Below are 19,711 nucleotides of genomic sequence, written 5' to 3' on the forward strand. Positions count from 1 at the left end.
ATAAACTTACTTAAATAAATTATTGTTTTTTTTTTTTTTTGATTACATTATACCTACCTATATTAGATAAATATTGATTGCAATCAATTCAACAAGACGTATAAGTTTGTTTGAAATTGTCTACGTGTATAACGAGCCATCATGAATCGATATAACAATCATAATAATATGCAATAAGGTTATCTTTAAAAGTTATATAACCGTTTTCTTGAAAAAAAACCAATTTTATTTGGAATATTGTTTTATACATAATTTTAACTAACCAAAGAACAAAACATTTTTTGTTTAATGACAGCATACGTTTGTATTTGTTTATTCCAATGTGGCAATGTATATCTTATACCTAACATAGGGCTACCCTGAAAAATGTTAATCTACTACTCTGCTCATACCCTTAAGTTATAACTAAGTATAACTATACTCGTTCGAATTACGATTTTTATACGAGCTAGTAGGTATAACTCTAAGAAATGTCATACTCAGGAATATGTAATTAAAAATGTATGCTGTTATTGAAGACGATTTAATAAAATATTACGGTGAAAAATATTAAAAACATACATTTTACAAGGTTAATAGGATTTAGGCTGGGTGTGCCGAGGTTAAGATGATTTGAAAACCAATATGTTTGTTAAGAACTATATTTCAAACACTGTTGAAATTAGGAACTTATTTCTGAGTCGTGTTTTTCGAGATGATTGCAGTTTTAACTTTTAAAACAATTAGTAGAAATCGGTATTAGCACCAGCTGCAGGATTCCAATCAAAACCTTAAAATGTCATGACAGTTAAAATTGAGTAAATATCCTATCATGGTTCATATGATTTTATCGGTGCTGAATATGTGAACTGTTTCTAACGACTGATATATTATTAATACAGATCATAATAATTCATAATTATAACTTGACGTCATGAATATTATCGGATTCGTCGTTGTAAGATTACAAGGTAATAAATAAGTTTAGTAAATTATATAAACTATACAATGAAAAATGATTTAGGTTACCTATGTTTAAGTACAATGAGTGATGCACGCTTCATGGCGAACCTTGCTTCTAAGTTAGCTATCCGGAAAAAAAATGCCCAAGGTAAAATTGTCAAAAATCAAAAATAGCTGTGGTAAAATTGTCCAAAGTGTACTAAGGCAAACCACTTATTAGGAATTAGAAATAGGATAAATATACATATTAATATATATAACTAAAAATGTATTTACAACATTGATTGTATTTATAAAAATTGTATATACAATTAAGTTTTATTTTTTTTAAAAGTCATATAATATTATCGTTAAAAATTATCTTTATATTCATTAATAATTGTTTTTTTTAAAAAAAAAAAAAAAAGAAGTCATATAATAATTATTATTTACACAAACACATATCTACTTGAAATGTATGAATGTAAATGATAAACATTTCAAAAAATGTTCAATAATTATTTCTTTCATTATTGCTGTACTCTTCAGATAATTTTCCATTTTTCTTGCATAAAAAAAAAAAATTGTGAATCGGCACGGAGCAGTGATTGAAATCAATCATGCAACGTGATTGAGAGTAAGCAACGGCCGCTTGCACTTGTTCCCGGATGGATGACCATGCGGGTTCGTAGTGCGCAAAAACCTTGACACACATACACGCGTGTTCCTAACCGACCACACACCAACCGTCCCAACTCCACCAACCTTACAGACTAATGACCTCAGTCGTCGAAGCCTTAAATGTGATATAAAAAAAAAATTTTAAAAAACACGCATCTCTTGTTGGATGTTTTCCGATATGCATACCTATTTAAACACAACTTATTATTATTTTTTGTTTGCTTTAATGATGTAATGTGGTTGTTCATCGATTATTTTATTGCAATAAGTAATAATACCGTAAAAGGATGTCAATAAATTACGAATTAGGTACAAATAGAGCTTAGAGGTGTTCAAAGACTCTTGTGGACAATATTATACAAGATGTTTACAGTGCTCGAAAATGATAACTAATGTTAAAGAATGTTTCTGATTAATTTTATTTCAATATATTATTTAATTTTTGATTTAAAACAATTTTACCAATGGTATTTTTGGGATCTGCCTATATTTTTTATTTTCAGACATGTTTTTAGACTACCTACTCTCAATAACACCGCTCTGTAAATCTTGATAAAAATAAAGTTTTAAATTATTGCTCAATTAATCAATATAGTTATGATATCGGTATATTCGAGAACATTATTATTTACTTACCACGTCTAACATTTTAATAAACTGTAATATCATTTTACGAAATAACCGTATACATGTTTTATATTATTTTTGTATATATCATCAGAAATATTTGTTGATATTTTACTGTCGAAATAAATAATAACATGCACGATTATATTATAATAATAAAATGCAAATGAAAATGCTCAAAAAAACCGGATAAAATATGAACTTATTGTAGGTAATTTGCCTAGACATATCGCCGTGTGGCGAAAATCGTATAATTAAATGTGAAACGCTTTATAACCATACAAATAACGCTACTTCACGATGAACTAATGTAAAATTAATTGATAAACGGTACTAGATAAAAAAAAATCGTCAGCATGCTTTTAGTTGCACGTTTATCCATGTCGGTATAGTCGTTATCAAACAGAAGGTTTTACTAAAACGTATTAAATCATTCAAAGAAAACGATTATGAAAAACAGTCGGTTAATATTATACATTATACTTATACCTACAGCAACTATAATCACAAGGTATATTTTTACTGCCATATTCATAAAAAATTATTATTAAATAAACATATATTTTTTTTTTTATAGTTTTTTTTTTTTTTTTATTAGAAAACAGGAATATATACAATCTGTAATAATTTACACAATGGGTAATATGGGGGATACAAGTATACAAGACGGGACGGCAGGATAGAAGGGGGGGGGGGGGTCCAATGACCCTACTCCGAATGAAAAAAATGTATACTTTAATTTATGATAATGGGTTAAAAATAAAGAGTGGAAAATAATAATTGGCTTGAATTATTTATTCTCGTTTAGATCTGTATAATACAAGGTAGATATTTTAATGTTGCAGCCATATACGATTCAAACATAAATGCAACATACAGCTCACGTTCCATCGAATCTTTAAGAACAACTGTCGGCTATTAATCCATATTTCTACATATTTTCTTCGCATATCTATCCATACGATATGTTGTCTAAAGTATATGCGATTAAAACTTATACATTATAATGTATGGCTTACGAAATATTCGAAAATAATCTTAATAAATATTATCAATATTTAATAATACTTACACATTTGTATGAACCATGATAAAAGTAAAAAATAAATTCGACGTCGTGGGTTAATAGTCTAAAATAAAAAGATTTTTATTGTGCTCTAAATGACTTATAATAAATAAAATCTAAAACATTCCAAGCTCAAACCAACAAAAAAATTAATGATCGCGCGATATTGTTAATCTGTTGAACTAAATAAATATCACTTAGAGCTGTATTATATATATTCCTACGTCGCAGCCACACAACTTAATCATCTTTGCGACTGGTTTATTTGCTATAATTTATGTAATATAAGGTTTACAAAATATCCGAAAATAAACATAATAAATATTATTCATATTGATAATAACACTCGATAAATAAAATTCCTATGAACCACACTAAACGTAAAAAATAAATTGATTGTTGTGGGATAAGTCTGAAATAGAAAGTTTACCATTGTGCTCTGAATACCTTACAATAAATGAAATAATATTATGAAATATCACAAACTCGAAAAAACAGCACGTTAGAAAGTATAAGCGTAATACAATATCGCTCGAATCATAATTAAACTAAGTATATTATTTTTAAATGTCTAAACATATAGCATGTTCTTACATATTATGTGTCATACATTTTTACATTATAACATAGTACCCATTGTGTGTATATATTATGACTTTTTTGCGCCACTTGTGATGTTAGCAAAGAAAACAAATATGAAATTGAACAAGAGAGTATATCGTATATTGATATATTATTATAAAATTATTTGTTATTGTGTAATATAGGTTAGGTACAACTGCTGTACTAGACTTTAATTTTTAATTCAATGATCCATCACGTTATGATATTTTTTATTATAATTATTGCTAAAATGTACGCGCTAGTGTGCCACTACAAAATATTATACTGATTGTATTGTGTGCAATTGTTCTCTAGCCCGTACCGTAAACCTAACCGTAGGGTCCAGGGGTAAATTTTTTCCCTCGTCCAAAGGTGTGATATTGGTACGTCCACACCCCTACAAACGTCCACTATTTTGACGTTCCTATTTGATTTGCTCCATATTAATATGATATTGGTTCTTGTTGGCTTTTGAAGCGTCAAAGAGTCTGTTTGGTTACGGTAAAAAGGTTGTAACACTATACTATAATACATTCATTGATATCATTTATATTATGAAAAAATGTCTGTTACTAATATTTAGGTTCAAGTTTTTTTTCTTGTAACTATATACCTATCTATGTGTATATTATGCTATTGAATATTAAAACACATATTATAATTATCAGTAGGTAGCTGACGAAATTTTAAAATATTTAAGTAATATATTATAATTATTAACGTTAAAATTATCTCTGGTTTTGTTTTACGCCACAGCGTTTGATATCATATCGATGCTGGTTTATTTCAATTAATAATCTTAATACACTTTTGGTACCTACAAATATGCGTATTTGCAATAACAGGAAACTAAGGTTATCTGACGAAAATTGCGGAAACCCGATTAGAAAAATACGTCCGCACGACGTGCCCGTAAAAGTAATAACAAAAATAGTTTATTTTTTAAAGAATTCTGCCTCGGCGAATAATAAACCGTCTTGCCCCACCCCACTGGACTGCTGCTGTCAAGCCGGTCAAAATAAAACCAGTCCGGGGCACACAGAAATCAGCAGAACCATATTGGTCGTGACTCGTGAGTATTCGAGGGACAGATCAGCTTCTCTACTTAAGTCGTCGTCGAGTACTGGATCAACTGTGATTTTCTATTGAGTTTATTCTTAAATTTTTTTTTTCATAAATATCTATTCGATTTTCCATAGCATTTACAGCTATTACAGATCACTGCAGCGATCGCCAGTAAGAAACATAATATTTTTTTACCTATTTATTTACCTGTCAATTATTATTAAGGTTATTATATTTTTAAAGTCTTATTGTCGATTCATTATTGAATTAAGTTCTGTACCACAAAAGCCAACTAACACAAGTCCGTTTTTTGAAATTTTGAGTTAGTTATATAGTTAGAATAATATGCTTTAAAAAGCAAGTCCTATATACAATAAATGCGTACCCAGATAGGAAGAAGTATACTAACTGAAGTCCCAAACTATGATAGGAGTATAGTTTACATAATAAAAGTAATGCAAAATAATGTTTTTGAAGCATGCAATTATTGTAAGTCCATTGCAACAAATATTTTTGTTTTGTCTATCCTGTAAAATTTACTTTTTGTGACTTGCGTTACTCGGCTTCTGTGGTACAGAATTGTAAAAAAAAAAAACACACAACATTTTGATGACCCTTTATTAATACACGTCTCGTAAAAAAGTATGCCTCCAATAAAATATAATATAGTGAATGCAAAATTGTACTTACAAAATATATTTCAATGTTATATATGAAGCCTGTATTAATCATATTTTATAATAATGCGATTTATTAGATTCTGAGCGGAGAGATTAATATGTATTGAGTTTATAATGCTTTGTGTATTTTTTTATTATGTTTGTGTCGAAATTACTGTAGCTATACATTAAATTTTCACTGAACGCTTATATAAGTATTTTACTATATACTATTTACTATTTTTCTACACACCATAAAATATTTTTACTTGTTTTGAACCTCTTACGGACATTTTCAGTTTTCAATTTTTAATTTATTCATCTATAAATGTCAATTCGTTGGGTCAAAAAGCTTAAAAATTTAACACAAGGCTCCTAATATTATATTGTTACAATGGCAGTTTAAAAATATCAAAAATACATAGTCAACATTTTTTTTTAAGCATTTAAAGTTCAAATTTCGACAAAATGTGTCATAATATTGAAAATGTACAAATTATTATGCAGTTCATTATTTTATAAAATGTTCAATTTTTATAGTTAAAAATTAAAAATTTAAAACACGGCTCTGCGTAAGTAGTTCATACTGTAACCTGAAAATATAAAATATATATAAACACAGTTTTTTTTTTATAGTTATTTGAAGTTTAAGTTTGAACGTAAATAGATATTTAAACGAAGAAGAACGATTTTAGTTTTGTGTTATAATTTGAAAAATAAAATTCGTGTGTTCTGGATACTTCTAAAGTATATCATTATTTACAAATAATATTAATTAAACTTATCGACTACCGTATTAATAATAATAATATAAATACTTTATAAAATATTTGTGGCTGACAAACCGTCTCCGCTCAGAAATTCAAATTCTATACCGTTAGCTTAAAAATTAGAGTGAATCGACCTATTATGAAACCTGATGGTAAAAACATTATCTGTGTTTGTTGGAAGTTTTAAGTGTATAATAAAAATACATTTTAAATGCTCATAACTCACTTAAAAATTGAATTATTGTAAAAAACACAGATAATGTTCTTACCATCAAGTTTCATAATAATTCGGATAGGTCGGATAGGTCGGATTCACTCTAATTTTTAAGCTAACGGCATAAAATGTGAATTTCTGAGTGTAAATTTGGTATGTTACGCGTTTGTAAGATGGAGACAACACATGTGGGTGCGGCGTCCTCTTAATACCGTCCACATGCAGTGGTCCACTAGGAACCGTCACTGTACAGCAGAGCGACATCCACTTACCCGCTTTTTTATTTATTTATTTGCAAACAAAACAAAAAAAAAATAGGTATTACATATTATACCAGTTTGTTTTAAACGAGCTTACTCGCCTTCTTTAAGAGAACTACGTGATACCCGGATGTGTTGTCTCCGTCTTACAAATGAGTAGCAAATTTTACGCTCAACAGAGCACGTGTACCTCTGTTGGTTTAAAAATTAGAGTAAATTGACCTCTTATAAAATTTATGGTAAGATTATTATCTAAAGCTGCACCTAGGATTTTATATGACATCATTATTCTGATGTAAGTTATGATCGTTTTAAAATGTACAGTTTCTAAGTGGTCGTAACTTACTTAAAAAAAATAATATCAATGGAAGCCTACGCGGAGCCCTAGATAATAATCTCGCATTTAAACTTTGTAAGAGGTCAATTCGCTCTAATTTTTAAACCAGCAGAGCTACACGTGTCGTAAAATTCGCTATGTTACGCACTTGTAAGACGGAGACAACACGTGCGGGTGTAACGTCCTCTCAAGCGCGGTATATTGTGATAGAGGTTAGGAGTATTTTAAAAATTAAAATTGTTATATGCTTTAATTACAAACTTATCAAATAAAATACAATATAATATACGGAACATAATAGATGCGGTATATAAAAAAAAAAAAACACTTCAACAAGCTGAGAAAATGTTCTTGGAGTTCTTAGACTAATCATTTATAAAACAAAGAAAACAGTAATAGATTATCGGGATAATTTTACTTTATCTTTTTTTTTAACTATATTGATTGATAAATTGATTAAAATTAATGTTTAAATAAGTACATAACTCAACTGCTGTATTAATTTTATGACGCTGCATCTTAGTCTAAATGATTTTTTACGATTAATTATAATATTATAATTATATATAAGTGATAATAAAAAAAAACAATTCTAAATATTATATATCATGTTACAGATATGTTAAAACTACTCGTCATAATCAGTGAGTATAATATAATTTTATTAAAATATATACCTACACCTTATTATTATTTTTATAAAACTATAACACAAACATATTATATTATGGTCGAATTTGCGATTCGTCTCTCGTGCGTCCATAATGTTTTGTTATAGATTCACAATTTTCTTCTCCAGATATACAATTAATATAATATAATATAATTTTTCCCCTCTCCACAGGTAGTTTGATGGTGTGTGTTAGATCCGAGTTTTCCATCGATTGGATCTGTGAAGAGACCAATGCAATTGGCAACTGCAGTACCATACCAAAGATCACAGACTGGCTCCAATTTCTCGCCGATAACATTGATAGTGACGAATACACGGACTTACACTATTGCCCGTCAGTATAACCTATATATACCATATAATACAGTAATCAGAACAATAGTATAGTATAAAGCGTATTTAAATGTGGACCAGTTATTGAACAAAATTAACTCGAATTATATAAGTTATATACAACCTTTAGAAGCTTAAGTTATATTATGTTAGTATAGTTAGGTCAATGTAAATGTCTTGTAAGTATATCTAGTGGCGGTGGTAAGCATTTTCGATATGTTTTATTAATACTATTGTTGCGCGTAAGTGCGGGCTTACAGCAGAGAACAGAGTGAAGTTTTTTTTAATAGTTTAAAAAAAAAAAACCATGTTTGACGATTATTTATGCGCATCACATATTATAATATATGAATATTATATAGGTATAACTATATAGAAGCATTAATGTGTAACTCTTATTGCAGTATTTCCGTATAGGTAATAGCTGCAGGGTCGATTCGTATTATTTATGCCAAAAATATATATTATGATAAATAATAAGTACGATTGCGTGTCCATATCATTATACAATTCATTTGAAGAGTAGTTATGTCTAATAGTGTGCCATTGTAAAATGACACGTTATAGCACTTGCTACAGCTACCGCAGTGGCGTGTGGCCAAGTTATTAAAATTGGTTTGGTGCACTCGCCACTGCAGGAGTTGAACGAATATCATATTTTGACTCGTCTTTGCTTTGCGCAGTGTCAGTGATTTTTATACTATATAATTCCATATAGTAATCCCTACTATAATATACTCATTTAGTACCTATAGCCGTCTAATTTAATGCACCGATATTATTGTTAGTAATATTAGTCTTTTTGTGTTTCCGATTTGTCAAACACTGCGCAGATTCGAAATCGTGGAACGCCACGCCAAGTGTATGGTGTTGTTCTTGAGAAGTTGTCAGCAGCATATGTCCGACGCGAAACGACATTTCGTCTACTCGTATGTGCCGCGAACCGAGAGAGCAGCGACTCACTGCGTCAAAGGCCGGCCTTACAAGAAGGGTTAGTTTACACTTAAAAAAATAAATACATATAGGTAGGTAGTGTAAGAAGAATATAGGTAATGGAAAAATTCGAAAATATTAATATTTTATAATACATCGTAATACGTCGATATATTGAAAATTGTGTACAGCAATAATATGCAATATTGCATCAGTTTCGTGTTGTCGTTGTACCTAAACTTACTATTCCTGTTAGAAATTATATATTATGTTCGGCGTAAGTAATTATTATTATTTTTACTTCTGTTTAATGTCTGTTCAGTGTACTTTATTGACGGCGACTATAATAGTTGTTCGTAAAAATAGCACGCACCCCCCCCCCCCCCGCAGAATTCAAGTTATTAACTATGTCATAGTCACCTATAAGCAGATCACTGATGGAATAAGTATAACTATTATAAATCGGTCGCTAAATCAACTCGTTGGTCCAATAATATAATGTGTAAATATAATATTATAGGTATAAAGGTCACACGTTTCATTAAAATTATCCTTCGACGATGTCTCTATAATAATTTAGTGTATACTTACGATAAAAAAAAAAAAAAAAAATGATTAACAGTTATTGTAGCCCCTCCATACGCCATATATGCTCATAGACCGGCCCAGCCTTTAACAAATGCGTGCCCAGTGCCGACATAATATTGCCGATATTTAATATTATGATAATTCAGGGCTTGAAACCGAAATGTTTTTTTCGATTTCGTTTATTGGTATCTATATTTTTTTCGATTATGATTATAATAATTTCGTGTAAACTTACGATAAAAAAAAAAAAATGATAAACAGTTATTGTAGCCCCATCCATATGCCATATATGCTCATTGACCGGCCCAGCCTATAGCAAATGCGTATTCAGTATCGACATATGCGCCATGTGATGCCGTTTAGTATAAATATTTAATATTATAATATGGTACCTATGAATATTATAATATCAGGGCTTGAAACCGAAAATTTTTTTCTCGATATCGGCTATCGGTATCAATATTTTTTCCGATTTTGATTTCGGTTTCGGACATCGGTATTTAGTTATTTTTTTGATTTCGTTTTCGGTTTTGAATATCGGTTTTTCTTTTTCCGATTTCAATTTGACTACACGATGGACACTTTAAGAGGGCCGGTCTATTATAATAAAAGGTCTATGCGAGCCCATCTCACGCAATATTACGCCTTATCAGGAGTGCTCTGCAATTTAATGTCATTATGTCGTTTTCAGAATTTAGAGAATACACGAATTGCACGAGAGTGATGTACAACAACGAACCCAACGAATGGGATGTTCATGCGATAAATCAAGATATAGAGTTCGGACTGATATCAAAGAAAATGGAGTTCCGCAAGAAATGCGAGTGAGTCTTCGTTTATCATATAATCTTATAATATTCAATTAATATATAATATACTCTCACGGCTCATATTTTGTACTGCACAACCGACATATTTTGTATCTTATAATATTCTGTTGATTTACCGAGATTAATTATGTTCGACAGCATTTATCACAAATATTGGGAAATGCAGAGCTCGTGGATTCTTCAGAAATGCGGAGCGAAGGCAGAAAAGTTTTCCCGTCAAGTGCTCAGCAATATGTGGCCAATAATGGGATTGTTGGTCAGTATACCTAAATATAATAGCAGTTGATAAATATAATAATAATTTACGTAAGATAATTTCGTTTATTTATAATATGGAACACGGATTTTGAGATGTGATATTTACCTATTGTATAGGTTTACTCTTTTTTGTTTTGTTAGTAACATTTTTTACCTGCAGTTGTACACGTTATATAAAGAGAGTATAATTTTATATTATGATTGTTTTATTTCAATGCTATATCATAATAATATAACACCTTTCAATTTTCCAATATATTCGTTTATAGTTACTACAATAACAGAGTTAAGTGATAACTGTATGTCATATGGTTAGGATGTTTATGACCTTAAAATTTCTAAAAACAATATAATATGCAAATAGGTATATCTATAAAGTATTGAGGCTCAAAGCCTTAAAATAATTAAATATAACATTATAAAATGAGGAATATTCATAAACATCCTAAATTCCTAACCATCTAGTACCTAATAACTGTTTAAACCAACGTTTTATTTCATTGCAGAACATATGCGGCGACCGGCTAACACCTTATGGATATTTTGAAACATGAACGACGGCTTCAAATTCCAAATTTTCAAATTCATAGAATAGTATATCAATAGCATTATCGCTTTATAATTTACTTTTAAAGATTATTAATTCAAATTTAATTGAAATTTTGTTTTTCCATTTTATAAAAACAATATAATTCGTTTGAAAATATACTGACTCATATATATTATTATTATTTTGTTAGTTGTTACATTATATAACAAATATTTATTGCGATCAATCCAACAAATTTAATTAGTTTGTAATTGTTTACCTAGAACGAGCCATTATGAATCTATGTAATAATCATAATAATATAAGCAAATAGGTGATTCTTTTAAAGTTAAAACACTCATTTTTGAAAAAAAACAAACTTTATTTGGAATATTTATCCACAATTAGTACATAATTTTAAATAATGAAAATAACATTATTTTATTTTAATGACAGCATATTATATCTTTATTGTTTATTTCAATGTATCTGGCACAGGAATAGCCTGCAATATTATGTTAATTCACAGCTCTGCTCATAGCTTTAAATTACAACTAAGTAACTACTCGTTCGAAATATAACTTTAATAAATTTTATTAAAATATTCTAATAAATATTATGAATCTTAAATTAAAAACGTATGCTGTTATTAAAAAAAATTTAATTTATTATGTTACAATAAAAAATATGAAAACATAATTTTTTAATAAGGTTGATAGGACTTAGGCATTGGTGTGCCAAAATTAAAATTATTAAAAAAAACATATTTATTTAAACCTATATTTGAAACACCATTGAACGTTTTTTATAATTTACTGTTACCAAATACTTTTATTTTTTAGTCATGCTAATCAAGATCATTGTATATTTAACTTATACAACAATTTGTAGAAATTGGGATAAGCAAGGTTTCCAATAAAAAACTTTAAAATTGTCATAATAGTTTTAAATTTAGTAAAAATCACGGTTCATATGATTTTATGGGTGCTGAATTCGTGAACTGTTCCTAACTGCTGTTATATCATTATTAATATAATCATAATAGCTTATTATTTTAAATTAAAGTCTCGAATATTATCAGATTTGCTATTGTAAAAATACAAGGTATTCGAGGAGTACCTAGATAATAAAAAATGGTTTAGGGCAAATGTGTATAATTACAATGAGCGATGAACACTCGATGGCACCATTCCGTAAATGTTATTAAAATAAAGTTTTAAATTATTGCACAATATTAATGAATGAAATTAATGAACTAAAATTGAATAAAATTAAAATGAATATCATATTATAATATTATTTGAGAAAGCTATATAGGTAACGAATTATATTATAGAATATTATTTTACTTAACACATCTAACATTTTAATAAATGGTCATATAATCTTACAACATAAACGTATACAAGTTCTGTATGATTTTTTTTTATATATTTATGGAAATTAATGTCGACATTTTATCATCGAAATGCATGATCAAAGTGAATATTACTCAAATACCGGATAAATGAACGTAATGTAGGTAATTTGCCTACCCATATCGCCGTGTGTTGAAAATTGTATAGGTAAAAGTGAAACCCTATATTAAATTTTAAACTTAAATAATACTAATTCGTGATAGACTGTTAAATTAATTCATAAACGGTACAAGATAAAAAAAATCGTTAGCATATTTTTAATGTCACCTATGTTGGTATACATTATGAAATATGACATTTTACTAAAATGTATTAAATTATTAAAATACAACGATTATGAAAAACAGTTGGTTAATATTATACAATATACAACTGTATAATCAAAAGGTATATTATTATTGCCATATTCATGTAAAGCATATCATATTATATTTTAATTTATAATATTATGGATTCAAAATAAAGAGTGGAAAATTATCATTGATTTCATTTATTTAAAATTACAAAAACATTATTTATCCTCACTTAGAAGTTATAGACGTGTATATTAAATAGATATTCCAATATAATATTATATAATAATATAATATATTCCTATGTCACAGCCACACAATTGAATCATCTATGCAACTGGTTTATTTTTGGTTATAATTTATTTAACATAAGGTTGGCAAAATATCCGAAAATAAATTATATTATTTATTTAATTATTTATATAAATAAATTATATTCGTATTGAATAACACTTGACAAATTTCTATGAACCACACTAAACGTAAAAAATAAATTGAACGTCGTGGGATAAGTCTGAAATAGAAAGTTTATCATTATGCTCTGAATGCATTATATTAAATAAGATAATAGGTAATATGCAATACCACAAACTCAAAATATCAACACATCGCTCGATTTTGTTCGTATTTCAACTAATTACCTAAGTATTATTTTAAATGTTTAAACATATAACATATGTTATAACATTTTTACCGTGTAACTTAGAGGAAGTGTGCAAAAATTATAAACTGTACTATTTTAACCTGTATACACCTGTCTGTATTATGTTTTTGCAAATAATAAACTAAATGTACTGAATGTATGTCATTAATGTAAAATATTCTTTATTGATGTTTTATAAGATTCACACAGTATTTTTTATAATTAATTGAAAGTTTTATTTGTAAAATAAAATAAATAATCCACCGTTTTGTACTTCATAAATTAAACAACATAATATATTTACTAATATAGCCAAATAGGGGCAATTACAAATTTCATCTATTGTATATTTGTTTAGTATGTACATTTTATTGGTACGATTAATTGCCTGACAAAATAATGTAAATCCCACTGATTCTAACTTTTTACCTGTGAAATAAATGTAAACTCAATCACTATTATTTTTTAATTTTAAGTTAAAACTAAATTTGATTATAATTACAGATTTTTTGCTCCCAATTTAATGCTAAAATTAATTAATATACAACATGTTCAATAACACAGAGTATCATTTTTGTTGTTTAAATCTTTGAATTTTTTTTTAATAATATTGGTAGAATTTATAATTTATATGTTATAAATCCAACCCTAAAATTGATGAAATTAGTATGCACCTCCTTATAGAGAACTCTATATCATAATATATTAATATAATATTATCTAAAAGTATAAGAATGTATTTTATCACCATTATGAATTTAAATTTACTGGATTTCTGGTTTGGATACCTTACCTGAATATTTAATTTCAAATATTATGAAACATAATTTATCTTTTGTCTCTAGTCAGTCAATATATTTGAACAAACCCATCATTAAAACGATCAATTAATACACTTTTTATATTCATGTGACAAAAAATATACAATAAGTTTTTTTTTTAACATTTTTAACATTAAAATTTAATATTTTTGTTTAATAGGATGATATTCATTTAATGATATTCATTTGTTATAATAAAACCATATTTTTGATTTTATTTGTTAAATATTTTTATTAATTAATTTAGATTATGCACTTGTATTAAATTACGAACCCAAATCTTTTGAGTTCCATGACAATTGAATTTTCATCGGAAAACCTTTTGGAACATAATATTATTCCTACATTGGAGAAATTACAAAATCCAGGAGATCAGGACCATGATACTATTATGATATATATACTTATAAGTAAAAATAAAGAAAACTATATTCAATGTAAACGTAATGATACTACCAACACGTAATAAAAATTATTTATTTTAGAAGCTTAAATTATCTATCATATTGATATGTACCTAATTTTTACTCGAATAAATTATTTTTCTTTGGAGATTTTTTGACTGAGAAAGTTTTGTTAAATTAGTTTTATTTGGACTGAGCAATTAATTTATTTTGATTCATCTGCCCGATATGCTGTTGGCTGTTCAATGAACATTTTGTGGAAATGCGCTTAAAGAATAGAAGAAATTCATTTCATCTGGAGTCTTTGTTAAAACACTTGTTAAATTAGCGAACCCGTTATTCTCAAATCGTAAGTCACATAACATACACTATACAATTTTTTATATTTTGTGTACATTTATTTTTATTTCATAGTTAAAATAATCAAGGCGTTCAAACAATGTGCCACACGATATTATTGAATTATCAATATTAACCCGAAAAACAGATTCGATCTTTGGTTACAAAGAATTATTGTTGATCGGGACAAGGACAAAGATATTTTAATTTATGCTAATAATAGTACCGAATAATAGTTAACAATAACGTCGCCAAACAGACGTGTGTCTGAAAACGAGATGCGCACGACGGTGGCCGCACCGGGGGGGCGTAACTTTTTGCGGCACACTCGTCATTATACCCAACGTGCTTTTTTCGCCCCATTTTTCCTCAGGGCCTTAGGTGTTTAAGTGTTTTTATAGTATGTATATTTATGTGTACAGCTGGTGTTACAATTGTTTAATAATATATTATAATACTCTCTGTTATGATATAGGTACGCGGTGAACGATTTCGTTTTTTATTTCGAACCGCGTGACGAATGTCGTGACGCGAGACTTAAACGTTTTGGAAATGATAATATTATGCTCTCAGTGTTGCTGCAGATGTGTCGATCGAGTAACCTATAAACACACGAGTATAATATACTTAGGTATTGTAATGGAGCCATATTGTATATTATATTGAGCCTGTCGTGGTGAGCATATAATATATTATATTGAACTATTAAAGCTGTATACTACACTATTACTTTATTTTCTACATAATATTATATCGTAACCGAATTCTTCAATATTTAAATCGAATAAACGTCAGCGGCTACAACGCTCATGAAATATTATTTTTACAAATATAAAATAATATTTAATATTAATGTATCAAAATGTATGATGTGTGTGTGTGGTGCACGGTGTACGCTGTACAGGGTGTTTCGCCAAGCATTGAGCAACCCCCTATTTTTCATTAAATAATTAAAAATATTCTTATATTATGAGTTTTGGATTCTGTATGCAATTTAATACAAGTGTTTTGCGTCGATATACAATTTTTCTATTCGAATGTGAACTGCACTTTTCAAATGTATAAACTGTATAAAGGAGATGGGTTTTTGTTGAAAATATTGATGTATATATGAATTGATATTTGAACAATTAGTTTCTGAATAGCTTCGTATACTATAAGGAAAAATATATTCCATGGTAATCATATATAGGTTTAAAGATGTATGTGCTATTATGATTTGAAAATTATGGTGGATCATTTTATTAATATATTACCACTATGTATTAATTGTAAAAATTGTATAATAAAGTGTAATAAATACTACCTACAATCTACCTATACTAAATATTACATATTATTATAACTTATTAGTTATTTCTAACTTAAATAATTACATATAATTTTTTTTCCTTAGTGCATAAAGCTTTTCCAACTCAGATTTTCAGAGTTCAGACTTTAGAGCTTAAGATGCATCGACATTCAACGCTTAAACGAAATTAATCTGCTCAACAATCACAGTATACAAGTGGTGGTTATTATTTGAAAAAAGAAGTTTATGGTGCCGCAGGACACACATTAACATGTCTAAAAACTCAAGTATGTACTTGAAAATATGGTCTTTAAGTATAGGTATACCTACTCAGAGCTTGAAAAAAATCCATATCCGGTGCTAGTCGGGATAGGTGAATATAATATATAGTACTAGGTACATATAATTTGTGAAAAACCGATACAACATAATTAATTATTAATGCACTAGACCAATTTTGAAGTTATAAATTGTATACAGGACAAGATCACCAGGTTGTAACATCCATAATAATGAAATATTTTATTGATATCCATTTACATTGAAATTGATGAGATGTAACTTATATTATATTGTATTATAATATTAGATAATAGCCACCATTAACAATGAGATTACTCCGTTGTGGAGTTGGTAATGGAACCAGTTATAAAGATATTTTATTTTTATTGGTAATATAATATTTAAAGGGGTCTTACCATGTTTTTTTTTTTCATGATTCTTGGTATGATATCGCTGTGTTTTTGGTCTTTTCTCGATGCACCCTGTTGATAACATTTTTTGTTCTTTTGTCAAAAAGCTTGAGGATTCAATTGAATTACGATATTGAATTTCACAGTGGTAATATTGCTTAGGTTGCTTAACGATAATACTTGAAAACTGGTTCATCCCTTTACAGAACAGCATCCAAATCCCTTCTTAACTGGCTAGATAGTGTTAATAACTGCGGCTTGAGACTGGCATTAGGACTTTTTCGCAGTTGTCCTGTATACAGCATTTATAACCTCGCCGGTGAAACTATCCCTGACATAAAAAGACTGGAATTACATCTCAAATATTTAGCAAGATCTTCAAAATCAAATAACACCATCCATGAAAAAAACAACCCCCTCATCATAAAAGAGATGAAAGACACAAACTTAGATATAACGCAAATTATAACCAAAGAAAAAATTGCCCAACCCCCTTGGGCCAGCTCATATCTAATTAATACAGAACTCAGCTGTCTTTACAAACAACAAACCTCTCCTCATATTTTCAAAAGCTTCTTTAAAAGCATAATAAGTAACTACAATGACTCCCAGGAAGTATACACTGACGGATCTAAAACTCAAGAAGGAGTAGGTTTCTCAATAATATTCCCAAATAAAATATTTTTACACAAACTACCTCCTTATTGCTCCATATTCACAGCTGAAGCTTTAGCCATCCTCATGGCCATTGAGACAATATTACAAGAAGCTCATTCGAATTTCATCATTCTCAGCGATTCATTAAGCACGATAAGAAGCCTGCAGAACCCTTTCAATCCCGGTGATATTGCATCCAAAATTCTGAACAACCTCACCTTAGCGTCCGGTCTAGGTAAAAACATAGTCATCATGTGGATACCTGGTCACTCGGGAATAATAGGTAATGAAGTAGCCGACGAACACGCCTCAACAGCCATCAACAACAAAGATACCGTCTTAATTAATAAAATGTCATATGATGACGCAAAAAAAATCATAAATGAGCGCACAAAATATAAATGGCAAAAAAATTGGAACTTACAAAACACCAAATTAAACGAAATAAAAAGAGACATACATCGTTGGACAAACCCTAACATCAACCGTAAAGAAGATACGGTTCTCAATAGACTCCGTTCTGGTCACACCAGAATGACTCACGGCTTCCTGATGGCAAGAGAGGAAGCTCCCATATGTCAACCTGCGGAACCTTGTTAACCGTCAAACATATAATATCAGACTGTTTAAGGTTCAACCAAGAGCGGACCACACATCAGATATCCAACAACCTAGACTCTTCACTCGGGCCCAATCATGAAAAAAACATTGATTTAATAAAGTTTATAAAACAAACCAAATTGTTCAATCTTATATAAAAAAAAAAAAAATGTTATTATTTTGTATTTAATTAATGTTTATTTGTAAACTAATGGCCTTTGCTGTCGAAGTTAATTTTTTTTTGAGATCAATAAAAAAAAAGGTGGGCAAGTGGATGTCGCTCTGCTGTACTATAGGTTACAAGTGGGTCACTGTATAATGGATGGTATTAAATTTGAATTCAATGATATATCATTGTATAAGAAAAACGATTCTGAGTGGAGACGATATGTCAGTCTAGGTATAAGACATATTATACACTTATCTATGGTATTAAAAAAAAAATTGACCTATAATAAATTCCAAATTAATCATATCACAATATCCATTAGGTACATATAACGCGTTATACATCAACAACAAACCGTGATACTATCATCGTAATATATCGATGAAAATATTACAAATTAGAAGTTTCAAGTGCCCACGAATAATATTATACAATCACAACAAAATAACTAAAATAGTTATTCTAGGTTTTTATGTAATTTCGTCCAAATTTGAACTTAAAATGACTATACAAATAAACTGTGCTTGTGTATTTTTTAGATTTTTTGGTAACCGAATTATCTATTTACATGGAATCTTGTTTTAAATTTTCAATCCTTAGCTATAAAAACTGAACATTTTATAATTTATTAATTACAATGGTTGATAATTTTCGAGATTTTGATAAATTCTGTGCAAATTTGATCTTTAAATGCTTATAAAAAAAAACTGTGCCTATGTATTTTCAATATTTTTCAACTGCTATTGTAAAAATATATCAGGAGTCTTGTATTAAATTTTTACACTTTTTGGCCCAACAGATAAAACTTTATTGATATTTATAGAAAAAAAAACTAAAAAAATTGAAAACTGAAAATGCCCGTAAACAGCTCAAAAAGTGTCAAAATATTTTCAAAATTGTATGGTGTATAGGAAATGCTAATATAAACATTCAGTGAAATTTTCATGTATCTACAGTTATTCGTTTTTGAATTACAAGAAAATAAGGAAATCGGTACATGAGAAATCGAGTGAATATCTAATGTTGTAAAAATATGA

At 28.5% G+C, this 19,711-nt stretch overlaps 2 protein-coding genes across 2 annotated transcripts; both read left to right on the top strand.

Moving 5' to 3' along the window:
• The first annotated feature begins 4,966 nt into the window (after positions 1-4,966).
• LOC132941488 (uncharacterized) lies at positions 4,967-11,562 on the top strand. Its single transcript, XM_061009575.1, has 8 exons — positions 4,967-5,032; positions 5,098-5,134; positions 7,821-7,847; positions 8,048-8,210; positions 9,043-9,200; positions 10,422-10,554; positions 10,699-10,816; positions 11,325-11,562. Exons 3-8 carry the CDS (start codon positions 7,823-7,825, stop codon positions 11,370-11,372), a joined length of 645 nt encoding a protein of 214 aa, XP_060865558.1. The 5' UTR covers positions 4,967-5,032; positions 5,098-5,134; positions 7,821-7,822; the 3' UTR covers positions 11,373-11,562.
• Positions 11,563-17,680: 6,118 nt separating this feature from the next.
• On the top strand, positions 17,681-18,505 carry LOC132940688 (uncharacterized). Its single transcript, XM_061008395.1, has 2 exons — positions 17,681-18,258; positions 18,358-18,505. The coding sequence occupies exons 1-2, from the start codon at positions 17,681-17,683 to the stop codon at positions 18,503-18,505; spliced, it is 726 nt and encodes a 241-aa protein (XP_060864378.1).
• Positions 18,506-19,711: the final 1,206 nt, after the last annotated feature.

The sequence above is a fragment of the Metopolophium dirhodum genome, chromosome 3, assembly GCF_019925205.1.
Source record: "Metopolophium dirhodum isolate CAU chromosome 3, ASM1992520v1, whole genome shotgun sequence".
Taxonomy (NCBI): Eukaryota; Metazoa; Arthropoda; class Insecta; order Hemiptera; family Aphididae; genus Metopolophium; species Metopolophium dirhodum.